The 18,298-nt window shown below is 45.8% G+C and overlaps 1 protein-coding gene across 3 annotated transcripts in view; it reads left to right on the plus strand.

Annotated features, from left to right (window-relative positions):
* Window positions 1-18,298, plus strand: part of CPEB1 (cytoplasmic polyadenylation element binding protein 1) — a 201,806-nt gene that overhangs the window by 151,379 nt on the left and 32,129 nt on the right. For 2 of the 3 annotated variants that reach the window (XM_030187973.1, XM_030187988.1), the window contains 5 exons: window positions 4,832-5,058; window positions 7,227-7,482; window positions 8,687-8,800; window positions 10,597-10,701; window positions 12,355-12,491. In XM_030187973.1, the coding sequence (XP_030043833.1) occupies window positions 4,832-5,058; window positions 7,227-7,482; window positions 8,687-8,800; window positions 10,597-10,701; window positions 12,355-12,491 (839 nt within the window). The remainder of the gene's footprint in view (window positions 1-4,831; window positions 5,059-7,226; window positions 7,483-8,686; window positions 8,801-10,596; window positions 10,702-12,354; window positions 12,492-18,298) is intronic. The other variant, XM_030187981.1, reaches the window with a different exon arrangement.

An 18,298-nucleotide genomic window follows, 5' to 3' on the forward strand; every position in this document is an offset into this window, starting at 1 on the left:
ATGACGGTGAAAATGCTCAGGAGACTAAACCTGACTGAGCCTGACCAAGCCTTGTCTCTTCTATTTTACCATGAAGACTAAGTTAACAGAACTGGTGTTGGCAAATCTGGTTTGTTTCTCATTTGAAGAGCTTTATGTGTGGGATGGCTGTTATCTCCTATGTCTGAGCAACCTTGCAGTTTATGGACAAGTAACCTATTTATAGGCTAAATAACTTTCAACACAATGATGACAGCTATTCTTCAAACAAACACCACATAAAGTATGTATTTAGGGCTTGTTTCTAGGTGAATCTAGAACAGTATTGAGCTAGTACTAAAATGCTGCATATCTCTGGCCTACCTTGATAGTTCAAGCTTATCGTGGCTTCGTAAATGGTGGTCAGAATTTATTGAGAAATTGCAAATTAAAAAAGCAAACTAACTTTGGTTAGATCTGAAGATACAGCTTTCAATCAACTTGGATACTTGAGCTGTCAGAACATATATCTGGAGAGTTTATGGTAACATTAGCAAGCTTGGGGGTTAATGTTTAAGTTGCAGAAAAGCCATCAGGCTAGACCTTATAGCATTCCCTAGCAAGCTCAAAACATTTTAAACATAGTAAATGTTGGCCTGAACAGTCCATCTAGTCTGCCCAATAACACTCAAGTCATGATTAAACCAACAATGAATGTGATATACTTTATCATTGTCTCTAGCATTTCTGGGACAGACCATTGAAGTCTGCCCAGCCCTGTCCTTAGTCTCCCACTACTAAAGTTGCCAATCCATCAAAGCCCACTCCAGGCTATCCAAATCTAAATCTGTCTTGTCAGTTGCGGGGCACAGACTGTGAAAGTCTGCCCAGTACTGGCCTCACATTCCAAATTACTGGAGTTTCTGTTGAAGCCCTCTCTCCAGCCTATTGTAAACCAGACTGCCATATATGGGACCCAGATTGTACAAGCCTGCCCAAAACCGGCACCACTTGACATGCAACCGTTCTTTTATCCACCACCTTCCTTGGGAGGGTATTCAGGCATCAACCACCTCCTCTCAAAAAAGATTTCCTGACATTACTGCTAAATCTGCCACCTCACAATCTCAATTCATGTCGTCCTAGCTGTACTGTTTTCCCTTCTCTGGAAAATAAACATCTGTCATATCTCCCCTGTCCTTCCTCTCCTCTAGGGTATAGATATTCATCTTTCAGCCTCTTCTCGTATGTCTTTTGGCACAACCACCATACCATTTTTTAAATTGCCTTCCTCCGGACCACGTCAAGTCTTTTTACATCCTTAGCAAGATACGGCCTCCAAAACGGAATACAATACTCCATGTAGGGCCTCGACAACGACTTGTACATGGGCATCAGCACCTCCTTTCTTCTGGTTACGCCTTTCTATACAGCCTAGCAACCTTCTGGCTACAGGCCACCACCTTGTCATACTGTTTCATCTCCTTCAGATCCTCTGATACTATCACCCCAGGGTCCCTCTCCCCATATGTGCATATTAACCTCTCATCTCCTAGCACATACGGCTCCTTGGATTTCTGCTCCCTAAATGCATCACTCTGCACTTTGCATAGAATTTTAATTGACAGACTTCTGACTTGCAGATCCTTTTTCATGTTTTCCACTCCCTCCAGGGTGCCCACTCTGTTACAAATCTTTGCATCAGCCACAAAAAGGCAAACCTTACCTTCTAAACGTTCTGCAATATTGCTCATAAATATATTTAACAGAATCGGCCCCAGCACTGATCCTTGAGGCACTCTACTAACTCACTTTGCCTTCCTCCTGAGTGAATTCCATTAACTACCACCCTCTGATGTCTGTCAACCAGTTTCTAATCCAGTTCACCACTTTGGGTCTTAACGTCAGCCTCTCAAGCTTATTTGAGCCGCCTGTGAGGAACGTTGTCAAAGGCATGTCTTCAAGCTAATTCTCTGGTCACCCAGTCAAAGAATTCAGTCAGATAGCATCTTGTAACCTATTGGTTTCTAGGAAGTTCATTGCCATTAGTTTTCCAATAACCGAAGTGAGGCTTAGTTTCCAACTGCTTCCCCACCTTTTTTTTTTTTTTTTGAAGGACACCATTTGCTCTTCAATCCCACAGAGCCTCTCCCGTCGCCATGGATTTATTAAACAAATTAAGAGGACCTGCAAGAACCTGAGCTCCCTCAATATCCTGGGATGGATCCCATCCAGTCCCATGGCTTTGTCCACTTTCAAATTTTTTAAGTTTATAAACACCTTTTGTATCCACTCCATGCTCATATGTACCTTTGCCAATTGTCCTTCTCGCAGATTTTCTTCTGTGAACACAAGTATTTAGTACATTTGCTTTTTCCTCATTCTCCACATAGCAGTTCACAGCATATTTCAGTTTCTCAATTCTATTTTTAGCCTTCCTCCTTTCAATTATACATGAAAATTCTTCTCTCCTCATCACTTGTCTAGCCATTTGTTCTTCCCACTTGCACTTTTGCCAGACGTATATCTCTTGGTTTCTTTCAGTTTCATCTGGTATTCCTGAGTTCTGAGTTTTTCTGTATTTCATGCCAACTTTTGCTTTTTATTTTCTCAGCCACTTGCTTGGAGATCCATGTCTGTTTCCTTTTTCTCTTGTTTTTATTTACTCTCATCACATAAAGGTCAGTAGTCTTATTTGTAGCTCCTTTCAGCCTGGACCACTGTCTTTTCACTTCTCGTAGGTCCTTCCAGCCCAACAACTCTTTAGGTATTCTTCCATTTTACAAAAGTCAGCATGTTTGAAATACAGGACTTTTTTTTTTTGAGTGACTGTCCTCTGCTTTAGCTTTTATATCAAATCAAAACTGTTTTGGTCAGTACTGCCCAGGTGGCCACCTACTTGGACATTAAACACTTTTCCCCCATTTGTGAGTACCAGATCCAGCGTCACCCCTTCCCTCGTGGGTCCTGTCACCATTTGGCTTAGCAGAACACTTTGAAAGGCATCCACGATCTTCTACTTGCCGATTCCACAGATGGAATCTTCCAATCTGCATCTGGCAGGTTGCAATCTTTCAGCAACAGCACCTCCCCTTTATTTCCCAACTTTTGGATATCTGTAACCAGTTCTTTATCTAGTTGCTCTGAATGTTTTGGAGGTCTGTAGACAAACACCCATGTGGACAGAGGTTCAAGGGTGAACTGCTTCTTCCTTTCCCCAAGCCCGCTGCATTTGTTGCTTTTATATCGTTTCTCATATACAGAGCTGCTACTCTACTCGTTTGACCATCTCTCCTTCCTAAATATATTATAGCCTGGTATGTTTGTCTCACTGAACCATGTCTGTGATAGCAGCAGTGTCTGCCTCTACATCAGGGCTTGCAGATCATGAACATTGTTGCTTAGACTGCAAGCGTGTTGTAGTTATTGCTTTCCAGCTACATTTCAGTGGCACTCATCTTCTGTTTAGCTTTTTGTCTTACTTCCTACTGTTGGTAAGAAGTGATTTGCTAATGTTTTACATTGCTTTCTTTACTACTGTCAAATCTTGGTCTTTTTGCTGGGGGTAACCACTGGAAGTGACACTGGATCCGTATGCCACCCCTGCCTTCTAGTTGAAATGCCTAAAAACCTATTGTCTGAATTTCTCACGAAGTATTGCCACACTGCCACAATGATATGCAGCCCGTTACAATATTAGACCATCCTCTTATGTATCTAAAACCTTCTTGACACAGGCTTTGAACCACATATTGAAGTTGAGTATTTTGTAAACTTTTTTTTTTTTTTTTTTCTCTCCCTTCAAAGTAGGTAATACTTCAGACAAAGCTAACCTTTGTACCAAAGGTTCTAACCCCTTCCCCAGCTTTTGAAAAGCTCTCTGCATTATAAGTGGGGCATTGGCCAGGTCATCTGTCCCCAGGTGGGTAACGTGTTAAACTACTTAGTTCCTTCTCAGATTATAGCCAGTATTTGCCTGGTAGTTTAGTAACTGAGGATCCTGAAAGGCATTTCATTTTGGGTCCTTTGAACTGTGTTCCAAAATTAATCCCTCTGATAATGAAATCCCCTAGAAGCAAAAAGTTTTCTGGTATGAGCTTCTTAGAGTTCTTTGGGGGTGTCGTCTTTTTCTTTTTCTCCGCTTGACACCTTTGCTGCTTCTACATTGGTTCTATTTTCTGGAGCATCACAGGGCTGTAATGGAACAAAATAATTTTGTAGGGGTAACAGTTGAGTGGATGCTTCTCTGCCATATGTCTACCTGAGCCTGTGATCATTTATTCTTAGGTTATTTTATTCTTTGAGAAATTGGTGTGATTTCGTGCAGTGATGAAAGCTTCTTTAATTGCATCCAATTCCTGCTTGTTTGCTGAGCTCCTGTTTCATACTAGTAAGCTGAAGACTGGACAAGCCTTAAGCTTCCAGATGTGTGCCTTGGAACTAAAGCACCACAATTTTATTACACAGAATGTCATCTTGATTGGCTGGAATGGGTGTGAACAGGTGTACTATTGCCTGTGTATGACTTGTTTCATATAATTTCTTGGGCAACTGGAATTCCTGTTTAAATGCAAAAGCCAAGAAGCCACTAGTGCATGTTACACTCTAAAGAAGTCTTTCCAAAAGCATGGTTGTGTACCTAGTCAGTCTGTTGAATGAAAGGCACACACCAGTCTTTCCTGATTAGAAAATTAACAAACCTTTCTCAATTGCAATTTACATTGTACTGTAAGCAATATGGAAGTAGGAATGTTTCTGCAAATGAATGTGGCTCATGCATTTTTTGGGGGTATGGTCTTAAGTGCTTTATACATAAGCTTTGACCTGAGATGACTACATGGATCTGAATTTGTGTTTTTAACCTTGCTTCTAGTTCTCAGCATGCTCAATAACCCACTAGGGAATGTTCTGGGAAAACCACCCTTGGGTTTCCTACCTCTGGACCCCATTGGCTGTGACTTGGTGGAGAAGTTTCCTGCACCATTGCTGAGAAGCTCTCGCTTGGACAGCCGATCAATCTTGGATTCTCGATCAAGCAGCCCTTCAGACTCTGACACTAGTGGATTCAGCTCTGGATCAGATCAGCTCTCTGATTTAATAGTAAGTGTTAAGCTAGAATACAAAAATTAATTCAGAAGCACAACAGCACAGCCCTTAATGTCAGTGTAGTTCTAAACATAATTCCTACTGTACTGCTTAAGCGTGACTGCAACAGGGTCAGTTGAAGGAAAGGTCATAGTTATCTACAATTTGACGTAAGTGCCAAAAAAAAAAAAATCTGGTCTCTTCCAAGTGTTGAAAAGGTATAGGGGCAATGCTGGCCAAGTGCCCAAGCATGATCAAGCACTGCAGGTGATAACTTGATGAGCTGTATCCTAATTTGACATTTAAAAAATGACCAGTATAAAATTTCACACCCAATAGCAAAGCAGACCAGAGGGAAATGACAAAAACTAGTCACGGAACAAGAAAAGTGTAATTTGCCACAGACAAAACTGTGTGGAATAAAGGGTCAGAGGTGGCAGATTAATGGAAGCAGATTTTATTGAACCTGATACAGCCTTGTTTTGGTAAATGTATTATGTATGCTGTGGTGGTACCCACCTTAAATAAAAGCAGGATATAAACAAACAAATGCCTGCTTCAGAGCTTGAAGTGCTATTCCAGTAGGGTAATTCAAAGCTTACTAACTTGCATTGCAAGTCCCAAATACAGTATTAACATATCAGATATACAAACTTCTGCTTTCTGTTGCTGCTGTGTTCATATGCACAATAGAAAGCAGGAATTTGTATATCGGATATGCTAATACTGTAATTGGCACTTGCAAATTAGAAAACTTTGTGTTAACCTACTGGAATGGCATTTTGACCCCTGATGCAGGTATTTGCCAAAAGAAGGCCGCATCGGATCCAATAAAATCTGCTTCCATTAGTCAGCCACCTCTGACACTATTCTGCCCCGTTCCATCTGTGGCCAACCACACTACTGTTATACTACCCAATAGTACCAGGTCAAGATTAATCCTTACTACGTAACTTGTGGGTATGGGTGCATTACAACCTCTCTCAAAAAAGGGTTGGTAATGCAAGCCCAAACTTTAGATTTAGAAGTGTTATGTGTACACAGAAAACACTTGATGCATCTGGGGTGTGTTTCAATCTTCTGTATAACTTTGTGTTCTATAATCTGATTTTCAAGTAGTGAGTAAACATCCTTCCTTTTAAGCACAGTCCCTGTCCTGATAGTCACACTGGGGAGGAGGAATGATTTTATGAAGTTGCTCGTGCACTTATAGCTTGTTATAAAATTTGTGGGTTACAAAATATGCACAGTAACGTGATGCATACTTTGCTGGTAGGTATGTTTTAGGTGCAGAGGGTGGGTGAAGTTAGGAAAACTGCACATGCCTCTAGCAGCTGAAGTTATATAAACACTAGTAAAACATGCCCGTTTCTGACACAAATGAAACGGGCGCTAGCAAAGTTATCCTCCGAGTTCCAGACCCCTGCACCTCCCAGTCCTCCACCTGCCCCTCGCCTTCCTGCGTGCCGGCCTGAATTTAAAAGTTCTTACCTCTGGGTCCGCAGGCACGGCGCTTCAGCCTGCCTTCCCTTCTGTCTCAGCTCTGCCTCTGGTCCCGCCCTCGTTTCCTGTTTCCAGAAGGGCGGGACCAGAGGCAGAGCTGAGACAGAAGGGAAGGCAGGCTGAAGCGCCGTGCCTGCGGACCCAGAGGTAAGAACTTTTAAATTCAGGCCGGCACGCAGGAAGGCGAGGGGCAGGTGGAGGAGGACTGGGAGAAGAGTGCGGGCAACGCAGGTTGGGCTGCCACTCGGAGGGAGGGAGGTGCGTGGCATGGAACTCGGAGGAGAGGGGGGGAGCCTGGAACTCTGAGGATGGGGGAGGGAGGGGGCGATTCTCCCGCGATTGAGTCCTCATCTCCAAAGTTCTGTGGCTGGCTGGTGCTGGTTTCCCTTTCCTGTCATTGATCCGCCCTCTGACATCATCACATTCCGACGCAAGGGTGGGCCAATGGGAATTGTTACGAACCCAGGCATCCAGATGTAGAGCGTTGGAGGTGCAAATTATTATATAGGATTATGTAAAATGGTCTGGTTATGTGATGTCAGATGACAAATTATTGGTACTCAGAGAAGTGACAGATGAGTAAGAATGCCTATCCTGCATATCATGTGACTGCATAAGATGTTATCACTTTTTTCCTGTCATTTGTTAGATGTTTTAAGACAATTCTTTTTTTACCCTAGTCAAGCCTGCGCATCTCCCCTCCTTTACCTTTCCTTCCACTTGGTGGTAGCAGTGGATCTCGGGACCCTTTAAAGATGGGTGTTGGATCACGACTTGACCCAGATCAGTCTACACTTACTGCAGGCACTCCCTCTCCTGTTAGTGTGCCAAAACGATGGCCTGGGGCATCTGTGTGGCCTTCCTGGGACCTGCTTGATTCACCTGAAGATCCTTTCAGCATTGAAAGAGAAGCTAGACTTCATAGACAAGCTGCAGGTATGTGTGTGATTCTAGGTGACCTTAGCTTTTTGTTTTAAGGTCCTTGGTATAGCTTTGCTTGTCTGTCCTACATTTTTAAGGACAGAAAACTTAGGATATTGTTAATATTGTGTTATGCTGTCTACCTTGGAATCTTTACACAACAATGGTTCTTGCCTTCATCAGGGGGCTCCAGAAACTAAGGGGAGAGCTGTGTAAGTTAGCACCAGCCCTAGCGATGAGGTGGGGGAAATTTCAACATTCAAGATGAGAACATGGCTATGGGAGCTCATTCTGTATTTGAGCTTCCTTCAGCAGATCTCTTCCTTTTTTTTTTTTTTTTCTCCCTTTGGACAAGAGCTAAGACAGGGAACTATAAATGATATGAAAGGCAAAAGGTATGCTCCAGAGGCAGCAGGAAGAGTATCCAGTGCATGAGCCAGGCAGCTTGCCACGCCTAAAACAGCCATGTGGTCTGAGCTGTCGCAAGACATGGGCAGAGCAGTATCCTAGGGCCCATTAACACTACAAGATTCATGTGGAGAGCAGAGCCCCACCACACCTGCAGCAAAGAGCTACTACAACATGTATATTAACTTGCCTTTTCTTGAAGTAGGCATAGGCCTGCTTCTTTCCAACATAAAGGTCCAAATTCCAGGCTTGATGTCATTGCTTGAGGATGATGACAAAACCTGGAAGCTGAGCCAGTAGTAAGCTAGAAAATAAATTTGAAAAATGGAAGATCACAGGTCCAGTAAAGAGGAGACAAGTGAATAAGACTAAAACTGAGCACTAGAGAGAAGTGCCCACAGGTAGGCTGTGTCTTATGAATCGGTTTGCCCATTTCTAGCTTATACAGTAGATTAAATAAAATCATGTTCAGTTCTCTTGGGTCCAAGTGAAAACATTTTGGAGCCACCCCAACCATTGAACAAGCTATTTCATTGGGGGAGCCAAAAGCAATGCAAGTTAGCCATCCTTGGACACAGTCCATTTTGAAATATTGGCATCTGTGCTTTTGAAGAAAGCTTTGTGTTGTAACTGGCTCTGTATTAGCTTGTGGCATTTGTCTGCAGGTCATTTGAGTGTTGGCACTTAATTTTTTTGAAAGACTATACATCTTACGTGAGCCTGAAACGTGGGTTGTACCCTTCAGTATGAAACTGATCTAATATTTGTACCCTTCAGTATGAAACTGATCTAATATTTGTAACCTTTTAAGCTGTTAATGAGGCGACTTGCACCTGGAGTGGGCAGCTTCCACCACGCAACTACAAGAATCCAGTCTACTCTTGCAAGGTGTTTCTGGGAGGTGTTCCTTGGGACATTACAGAAAGTAAGTGTGTTATACTGGTTGGGGGGGGGGGGGGATTTAGAACTTAAAGCTGGGGGAAGGGGGATGGTAGAAGGCACAGCCATCTTTACTAGTTAACAGTGAATGTATTGCTTTTACAAGTATTTAGTATACTGCTTTTGAAGCCGCTAAGGAAAGTGGCTTACAAAGTAGAATAAATCACTATAAAAATATAAGGCACACAAGAAAAAAAATAGGGAAAGAAGTCCGAGGGGAATGCTAGCTGAAACAGCTGTTAATTGCTGATCATTTTGACCTGCTGCTAAAGGTGGGAGGTAGAGATTTTTCAAGGTTGAAGATATTGATGGAGTTGTTTCTTAGGAAAAATATTTTTAATAACTCAGATTGAGTGGGGATTCTTTACACTAGTAAGTACCTTATTCCTTACATGGCAGTAACCCAGGCCTGTCACTTTGACATGCTGTATATATTCACTCAGCAGCTGACTGCTTGTCTGTACATTTTATCCTTTAGATTGTAAGCTCTTTGAGCAGGGACTGTCCTTTTATGTTAAATTCTACAGCAGTGCGTAACCCTAGTAGTGCTTTAGAAATGTCAAATAGTAGTAGTAGTAGTAGTAGTAGCTGACTGCTTGTAAGGAGTTATGCAAATTGTGGTATCTTCCAGCAAGCTGCAAACATGAGAAGCTTTAGAAGTTAACTGCATACAGTCCAATTGCTTCCATTGTGTTTGAAGTGGTCATTGCCAAGGTAGCTCTTGACACAGCAGGGAAACTGGTCTATTTGGGTTTGATTGCTAAAATTAGGTATGCACAAGCTCAAAATGCTTGGTAGAGAATATTTATAAAACTATACATCTAAGGATGCAGGCTTCTAGATCTACCAAGGGCCCTTAAGTTATGTAGAACAGGAGATGTTATCACATGGATTATAAACTTGTCCCAACCTACTTATTATATGTCATGGACTGGATGTAAATATTTTTGCCATCCTATCTGGCTTAACAGAATTTTGCAGTATTGCCCCACAAACTTTTTTTTTTTTTTTTTTTTTAAAATCTGAGCTTGGGTGCATAAAGTGAAAGCAATGAAGCGGTATTGTCTTCATACCAAGCTGCTCCTGCACGGGAGATATATACAGGCTATATTGGTATGCGTAGATCAAGACTAGAATCTTTCCTTCTACAGCCAAAGCCACTTAATCAAAATATAAATTGCCAAACATGCTACATATGGTACTTTTGGTATGAATTTGGCCTCTGTAGGTTATGGTATGTCCAGAGTTTCAAGATAGCCCAACATGGCAACTTACAAACCAGTATTTATTCATGTTATGCCAAAAAACACTTAAGATGACACAATATTTAAAAAACCCTCTTACCCTCTGCCAGAACATGCGCACCTTGGGGCATTGCCATAATGCATGATATAATGAGCTGGGACCCCCTCCGCATTTAGAACACCCCGAGTTATCCGGCCCCAACATATGAGCCAGTTGTGCTTTAGACATATACCCCCGAAGGACCACTCTATAGCCACACTCCCTCAGCCTCTCATCTGTTACCAACGCCCGGATGCCCTTCAAGGTAGCTGACACATCCCATGTTGCCAGTGAGGTCCCAAGATCTTGTTCCCATTTTCGCTTAAGATCAATATATTGCCTCTGGGATCTACACCTAGCCAGTGCCCCATACAATGCTGATACAGATTGCTTCTCTGTCTGCAACTCCTCAAAGAAGACCCTTAGCAGTTGATGACACAATATTTATTAATACTATTTCTCTTTTATAGTAATAGCCATTTATTTTATTTTTTTCAGCTGGCTTGATCAACACATTCCGTGTGTTTGGCTCTCTTAGTGTAGAGTGGCCGGGTAAGGATGGTAAACACCCCCGCTGTCCTCCCAAAGGTAATATGCCTAAAGGTAATGCAGATATGGTAGGATTTTTTTCCCTTGATTATAGCACTGAGGGATGTGGGAGAGGAGCAGCACGTCAGGTGGTGGTGACATGGCGCACAGCACTGGTAAAGGGTATCCATCACTACTTTCTGTTGCACTCATTGTGCCTGGTTTTCTAGGCACATCCTCTATTTCTCTAATACTACTAAACATACTGCACTGTACACAAGACAATACCTTCTTGATAGTTTAATGTAGTCAAGACAAATTTTTTAAAAAAGGGAGGAAAGAATTAGGTAGGTTTTATTATGGGAATGATTAAAACATGGGTATTATACAAGCAAATAAGATTTTAAAAGCAGCCTAAAATGTGGGCTCTTTAGGCTGGGTTTGAATACACACCTTACCTACTGACTCGGTGTGTTCCTGATTCTCATACAAGAGAATTATAGCAAATTTGAGACTTCAAATCTTGAACTATTTCTAAACTAAAATGAATAAACCATCCTCTGCCTCATCAAGCTGTGTTCATGTGTTGCTGTCAGTGCTGCACAATGAGGAGGAAAGATTGAAAGTTAGGCTAAATATCTCAGCAAATAAAACACCTTAACAGGCATGCTTTAGAACAATTTCTTTTAAAGGTACAGATAGTTATGACCTTGGCGGTCTCAAAGGTGTGCAGAGGGTTAACATTGATTTCCAAGGTCCTTAGATAAAGTGGGCAGTTTTAAATTTGGTCCTGTAATGTACTGGTAGCCAGTGTAGTTTTTGCAGAAATGGTGTAATGCTGTGCTGCTTACAGCTTGGATTTCCAAGGGGCTTCACATTTGCAGAACAGGGTTGATCAGTTCTGAGTTTACCCTGTTGCATGCAGATAGTCCCTGCATGCAATGAGGAAAACCAGAACTGGATCCAGCTGGTAACCCTCTAGCAGCATTTTGCAGTATTTCGACCCATAGCTGGTGCAAACCTTTTGGTTTGATCAACGTACAGGGCATTACAGTAGTCCAGTCTTCTAAGCAGGTTATAGATTCTCTTAATATATGGAGAAAGATTTTGTAGCTGCCACAGGTGATCCACCAAACAGCTTTAAAATCGAAAGTCTAGCAGTATTCCAAGATTTGTGGTTTTTTTTTTTTGGGGGGGGGGGGGGGGGGGTTGGACCAATCATTTGGGAAGTACATTGAAGTTAACCTTCCCATCTTTAGCCCCCTTTTTTAAATAATCTTTCACAATGGACAATATATTTTAGTTGTACAGGGATTTTTCAGTCATCCAAGACTGGTGGTTTGTGTTTAGCTCCCATATGGTTATTTTACCAAATTCCAACCCAGATAACTATATGAAAATATCAAGTTTCAAGTTATTGCACACTTAGTCTTTCTGGTTTACAATTTCAAAAAGGGAAAAAAAAAACAATAAAGGAAAGTCAAATATCAGTTCTGCCACATTCTGCCCCCCCCCCCCCCCCCCCCCCCCCACACACACACACACAGTCATGATCAAAATCCTATTAGTGCCTTGTTCTAAACGAATGGTTTTGGGTGTGGAGTTCATTTTTGGAGATTACATCTTGGTGGTTGTTACTACTGATTGAGCACTATATGCATTTCTTCAATTGAGTCCTTAAGACAATGTTTTTCTCTCTCTTCTCCACCCCCCCCCCCCCCCCAAAAGGCTATGTCTACTTGGTGTTTGAATCAGAAAAGTCTGTACGTGCACTTCTCCAGGCATGCACTCAAGACCTGCTGAGCCAAGATGGCCTGAGTGAGCACTACTTCAAGATGTCGAGTCGCAGGATGCGCTGCAAAGAGGTCAGTCTGCTCATTAGCCAGGTTAGAGATTTGGTCATGAGTTGGTTATGCTTGTAAGACAAGATGGCTTTTCAATCTTCAAATGAAGCATTCTTCCTTCATACCAGACTGATCCAGTCCATGTGGGTTATATCTTCAGAGTGGAGACAAAGTTGTGAATTGCCTCCTTAAGGGCACTGTGCAGCGTTAAAATGTTCAGTATTTCTTCAGTGGATGGTGATGAGACTGGACAACTCCTAGACTGTATCTGAAGCTACCTATCTAATTGGAGAACGGTGTCGGTTGAGAAGGGTGCCTCAACTGACATTTTAAGCTCCATAAATTTTATTTAAAAAAAAAAAGGCAGTTGAATTGTATCTGGAGCAATAATGATACTCCAAACCAGTCTGATCCCCTTCCTGGTTCATCACTATTTTCTCCTTTTTCCCTTGGAGGTTTAATTTAGATGTGAAGCTGTTTCTTCACAAAGATATTAGAACTCTGCAATATTTGTTCCAGCAGAAACGGGGGGGGGGGGGGGGGGGGGGAGTATGCACATGTACCACAAGAAGGAATGGACTTCCTTCAGCTAGTCCCAAGGGAGCTTGGGTTAGAGGCTGTGTTCAGACCAGCAGTGAAGCTTCTTCCAGAGTAGCTAGGTTGACACACCAGTCTCTCTCCTGCTAGCCTGCCCATGCACCTGAGGTAGTTTTTATAGGCACTATTTCTGGATGCAGGCCTTGGCAGAGGGATTTCACTTCTGGATCAAGGCCACAGAGGGGGGTCAACTTGGAGTCTGCATTCCCTGCTCCACCCCCAGGTTTCTGTTTAGCACCCAGCTAAAAGCAAAGCTGGAGAGGTGTCATCTCTCCCTAGGGTAGGCTTCATTTTTAGGTGTGACATGACTACATCTCTCTTCATTAAGAGTTTTTATTGCTGTGCTCTTTACTTCCAGAGCGGTGGATTGGTTCTCGATATTTTTCATCTACAGGAATGGTGCTGTGGCACGATCGACTTCAGACCCTATGGTCTCCAGATTTATTATGTTTTTATATGGGTTTGATAGTCTAGTGCTGCTACTATAAACAGCACATCTTAAGTTTTCCATCTCTTCAGAACTAACAAGAGTTAGTCATCTTCAGATGTTTAACTCTTTACTCTTGGATAAGTGTTCTTTCTCATCTGCTTAGTCTTAACTAGTTCTTGCATTAACAAGCATTGCATCCTTTGTGGTATACAGGGAGGAAGTGCCTTCTGTTTTCACATGAGCAGAGCCCTTACTAGCTCAATCAGCAGCACTTGTTAGTGTACTGCAGGCTTTGTCTTTCATCAGACACGGTCTATGCAACACTAAAGGATGCTGCTTCTATATAAGCCACTGATAATGGACATTCCATATCGTCTTGTAGATCAATCCAGAGACGTGGGTTATGGCCATCTACCAGCAGATGGAGATAGAGAATGTCAGAGCTCTGCCGTGTAGCCCCCTGTATATCAGCCTCACTTTCAGTATTCTCTCCCTCAACAGGTAGGTCAGGGGTTTTCAATCCAGTTGGGGCATATACAGCTAGTCAGGGGTTTTCAGGATATCCCCATTGAATTCAGTGGGATATCCTGAAAACATCAACTGGCTGAGTGTGCCCTGAGGAGTGAGTTGAAAACCTCTGAGGTAGATGATCCCTGTGCTGCTCTGTCCTATCCCACAGGCTTAGTTAGGATTTATTAACTGCCTTTATTTTATTTAATTAATTTTATTTATAGTACACTTCTACCCCACATTTTCCCACACATGCAGGCACAATGTGGCTTACATAAGAGAATGAAAAATGACAATGCAATAAGAGAAAATGGTAAGAGACAAGACTAGGCAAGGAAGGGGAAGGGGGCATAACAGATGCAGGAGTAAGAAAGTGGGACTATTGTTCTCCGAGGACAAGCAGGCTGCTTGTTCTCACGACTGGGCTGACGTCCATGGCAGCCCCCACCAACCGGAACAAAACTTTGCGGGCGGTCCCGCACGCAGGGCACGCCCACCGTGCATGCGCGGCCGTCTTCCCACCCGTGCGCGACCGTTCCCGCTCAGTCTTTTCCGCGCTGGAGAAAGCCGTGTTCGTCTCTCTCTGTCAGCCCCGGAAACCGGATCGCGCTTTTGCCACGAGTTCTTTTTCTTCGTTTTCTTCGTTTTCTCTGTTTTTATTTTGTTTCAAAAAAAGAGAGAGAACTTTGTTTCCCCCTTGTACTTTTAGCGGGGGTGCCTCGTTGCGGCCGCGCGGTCGATTTATTTTTCGAGGTGTGATTTTTACCGCCACCATCGACGACTTTGACTTCGCCGACACGATTTTTCCGTCGATGTCCTCGAACATCCCAAGTGGATTTAAGAAGTGTGGTCGGTGCGGCCGGCATATCTCGCAGACAGACACGCTTGGTGCCTCCAGTGCCTCGGGCCGGAGCACGATACCAAGACGTGCACCTTGTGTCTCGGTTTACGGAAACGGACACAGGTGGTGAGGCAAGTTCTGCGGGACCGTCTTTTTGGAACTTGCGCCGGCCCCTCGACGTTGACTTCGACTGCATTGGTGTCGACGGCCGGATCTTCGGTACCGGTACCGATGTCCACGAAATCGGCATCGACCCCAGGAGCACAGGTCCCGTTGGCCCACCGGTCTTCCAGAGATGGCAGGGGTGAGCGGCCGCGGGGCAATCGGCCCCGGTCACTCCCTCTACCCAGGGCCCTCGGGACCGAACCCTGTCAGACTCGAGGCCGAGGGGGATCTACCTCCTTCTCTTCGGTACCGCCAAGCGCCGATGACGGGCACCGAAAAAAGACAAAAAAGCACCGTCATCGGTCGCCCACGGCGCATGTGGCTACCGGCTCCAGAGATGATTCAACGCCGAGGAAGCGGCAGCGCCGGGAGGAGCGTTCCCCCTTGGTGGTAGAGGTATCGCTACGTCAGGGCACCAGCACTTCGGTGCCGTCTCCTGGACCCGAACAGCTTCCGGCACCGGCACCTCTACCGGCCCCCTCGCCTTTCCCGACAGCGGGCCTGGACGAGTGCCTCCGAGCCATCCTTCCGGGGATCCTGGAAGGGCTGATGCGCCAGACTGTGCCGGCGCCGGGGGTGCTTGCGCCCTCGGCGCCGTTGATGGAGGCGCCGGCGTGCTCTAGCCTAGTGCCGAGGCCTTCGACGCCGCTTGCGGTGCCGGTCTCGACCGCCACGCAGGTGGAGTCCCCGTCGACATCGATGGAGGGAGCTTCATCCCCGCCGGCGCGGGAGTCCACCGCTCGACGACGCCACAGAGGACTCGGTGCCTCGAAGTCAAGCCGGGCCCGGTTGAGGTCTGAGCTACAGGAGCTCATGTCCGACACCGAGGAAGAGGCCTCGTGGGGGGAGGAGGAGGACCCCAGATATTTCTCCTCAGAGGAGTCTGTGGGCCTTCCCTCCGACCCCACTCCTTCACCAGAGAGGAAGCTCTCGCCACCTGAGAGCCTCTCTTTTGCCTCCTTCGTCAGGGACATGTCTATTTGCATTCCCTTCCCCGTGGTCTCTGTGGATGGGCCGAGATGCTCGAAGTCCTCGACTATCCATCACCACCTAGAGAGTCCTCCACGGTACCGTTGCACAATGTCCTCAAAGAGACACTGCTTCGGAACTGGTTGAGACCTTTATCTAATCCCACCATCCCCAAGAAAGCGGAGTCCCAATACAGGATCCACTCAGACCCAGAGTTAATGAGGCCTCAATTGCCTCATGACTCGGCGGTCGTGGACTCTGCTCTCAAGAGGGCACGGAGTTCGAGGGATACCGCCTCGGCGCCCCCGGGGCAGGAGTCTCGCACTCTGGAGTCGTTTGGGAGGAAGGCCTACCAATCTTCAATGCTCTTGACCCGCATCCAGTCCTACCAGCTCTACACGAGCATCCACATGCGGAATAATGTGAAGCAACTGGCGGACCTGGTCGACAAGCTCCCCCCGGAGCAGTCCAGGGCTTTTCAGGAGGTGGTCAGGCAGCTGAAGGCGTGCAGAAAGTTCCTGTCCAGGGGTATATATGACACCTGTGATGTGGCATCTCGTGCTGCGGCCCAAGGTATAGTGATGCGCAGGCTCTCATGGCTGCGTGCCTCTGACCTGGACAACCGCACCCAGCAGCGGCTGGCCGATGTCCCTTGCTGGGGGGATAATATTTTTGGAGAGGAGGTCGAGCAGTTGGTGGACCAACTACATCAGCGGGAAACCGCCCTCGACAAGCTCTCCCACCGGGCGCCTTCAGCATCCACCTCAGCAGGTGGACGTTTTTCCTGGGCCAGGCAGGCTGCGCCCTACGCCTACAACAAGCATAGGTACACCCAGCCGGCCCGAAGGCCTCATCAGGCACAGGGACAGTCCCAGCGCGCTCGTCCCCGTCAACAGCGTGCGCCTAAGCAGCCCCCGGCGCCTCCACAGCAAAAACCGGGGACGGGTTTTTGACTGGATCCATGGGAACATAGCCGCCATCAGTGTCCATACCGGACGATCTGCCAGTCGGGGGGAGGTTAAAACTTTTTCACCAAAGGTGGCCTCTAATAACCTCCGATCAGTGGGTTCTCTAAATAGTGCGGTGCGGATACGCCCTGAATTTGGCTTCCCTTCCACCAAATTGTCCTCCGGGAGCCCAATCCTTCAGCTCCCAGCACAAGCAGGTACTTGCAGAGGAACTCTCCGCCCTTCTCAGTGCCAATGCGGTCGAGCCCGTGCCACCTGGGCAGGAAGGGCAGGGATTCTATTCCAGGTACTTCATTGTGGAAAAGAAAACAGGGGGGATGCGCCCCATCCTAGACCTGAGAGGCCTGAACAAATATCTGGTCAAAAGTTCAGGATGCTTTCCTTGGTCACCCTTCTGCCAATGATTCAGAAAAACGATTGGCTATGTTCCCTGGATTTAAAGGACGCATACACTCACATCCCGATACTGCCAGCTCACAGACAGTATCTCAGATTCCGCCTGTGCACACTGCACTTTCAGTATTGTGTGCTGCCCTTTGGGCTCGCCTCTGCCCCACGGGTGTTCACGAAGTGCCTCGTGGTGGTCGCGGCGTATCTACGCAAGCTGGGAGTGCACGTGTTTCCATATCTCGACGATTGGCTGGTCAAGAACACCTCGGAGGCAGGAGCTCTCCGGTCCATGCAGTGCACTATTCACCTCCTGGAGCTGCTGGGGTTTGTGATAAATTACCCAAAGTCCCATCTCCAGCCAGTCCAATCTCTGGAATTCATAGGAGCTCTGCTGAATTCACAGACGGCTCAGGCCTTTCTTCCCGAAGCGAGGGCCCACAACCTCCTGTCCCTCGCTTCCCAGACCAGAGCGTCTCAGCAGGTCACAGCTCGGCAGATGTTGACTCCTAGGTCATATGGCCTCCACAGTTTGTGACTCCCATGGCTTGTTTTCACATGAGATCTGCTCAATGGACCCTAGCTTCCCAGTGGTGCCAGGCCACCGGGAATCTAGAAGATGTCATCCGCCTCTCCATCAGTTGCCGCAATTCACTGCACTGGTGGACCATTCGGACCAATTTGACCCTGGGACGCCCATTCCAAATTCACAGCCCATGAAAGTGCTGACGATGGATGCATCTCGCCTGGGGTGGGGAGCTCATGTCAATGGGCTTCACACCCAGGGACTGTGGTCCCTCCAGGAACAGAATCTTCAGATCAACCTCCTGGAGCGCCGAGCGGTCTGGAACGCACTGAAGGCTTTCAGAGATCGGCTGTCCTGTCAAATTATCCAAATTCGGAGAGACAATCAGGTTGCAATGTATTACATCAACAAGCAGGGGGGCACCGGATCTCGCCC

Source organism: Microcaecilia unicolor, chromosome 1, assembly GCF_901765095.1.
Source record: "Microcaecilia unicolor chromosome 1, aMicUni1.1, whole genome shotgun sequence".
In the NCBI taxonomy this organism is placed as follows: domain Eukaryota; kingdom Metazoa; phylum Chordata; class Amphibia; order Gymnophiona; family Siphonopidae; genus Microcaecilia; species Microcaecilia unicolor.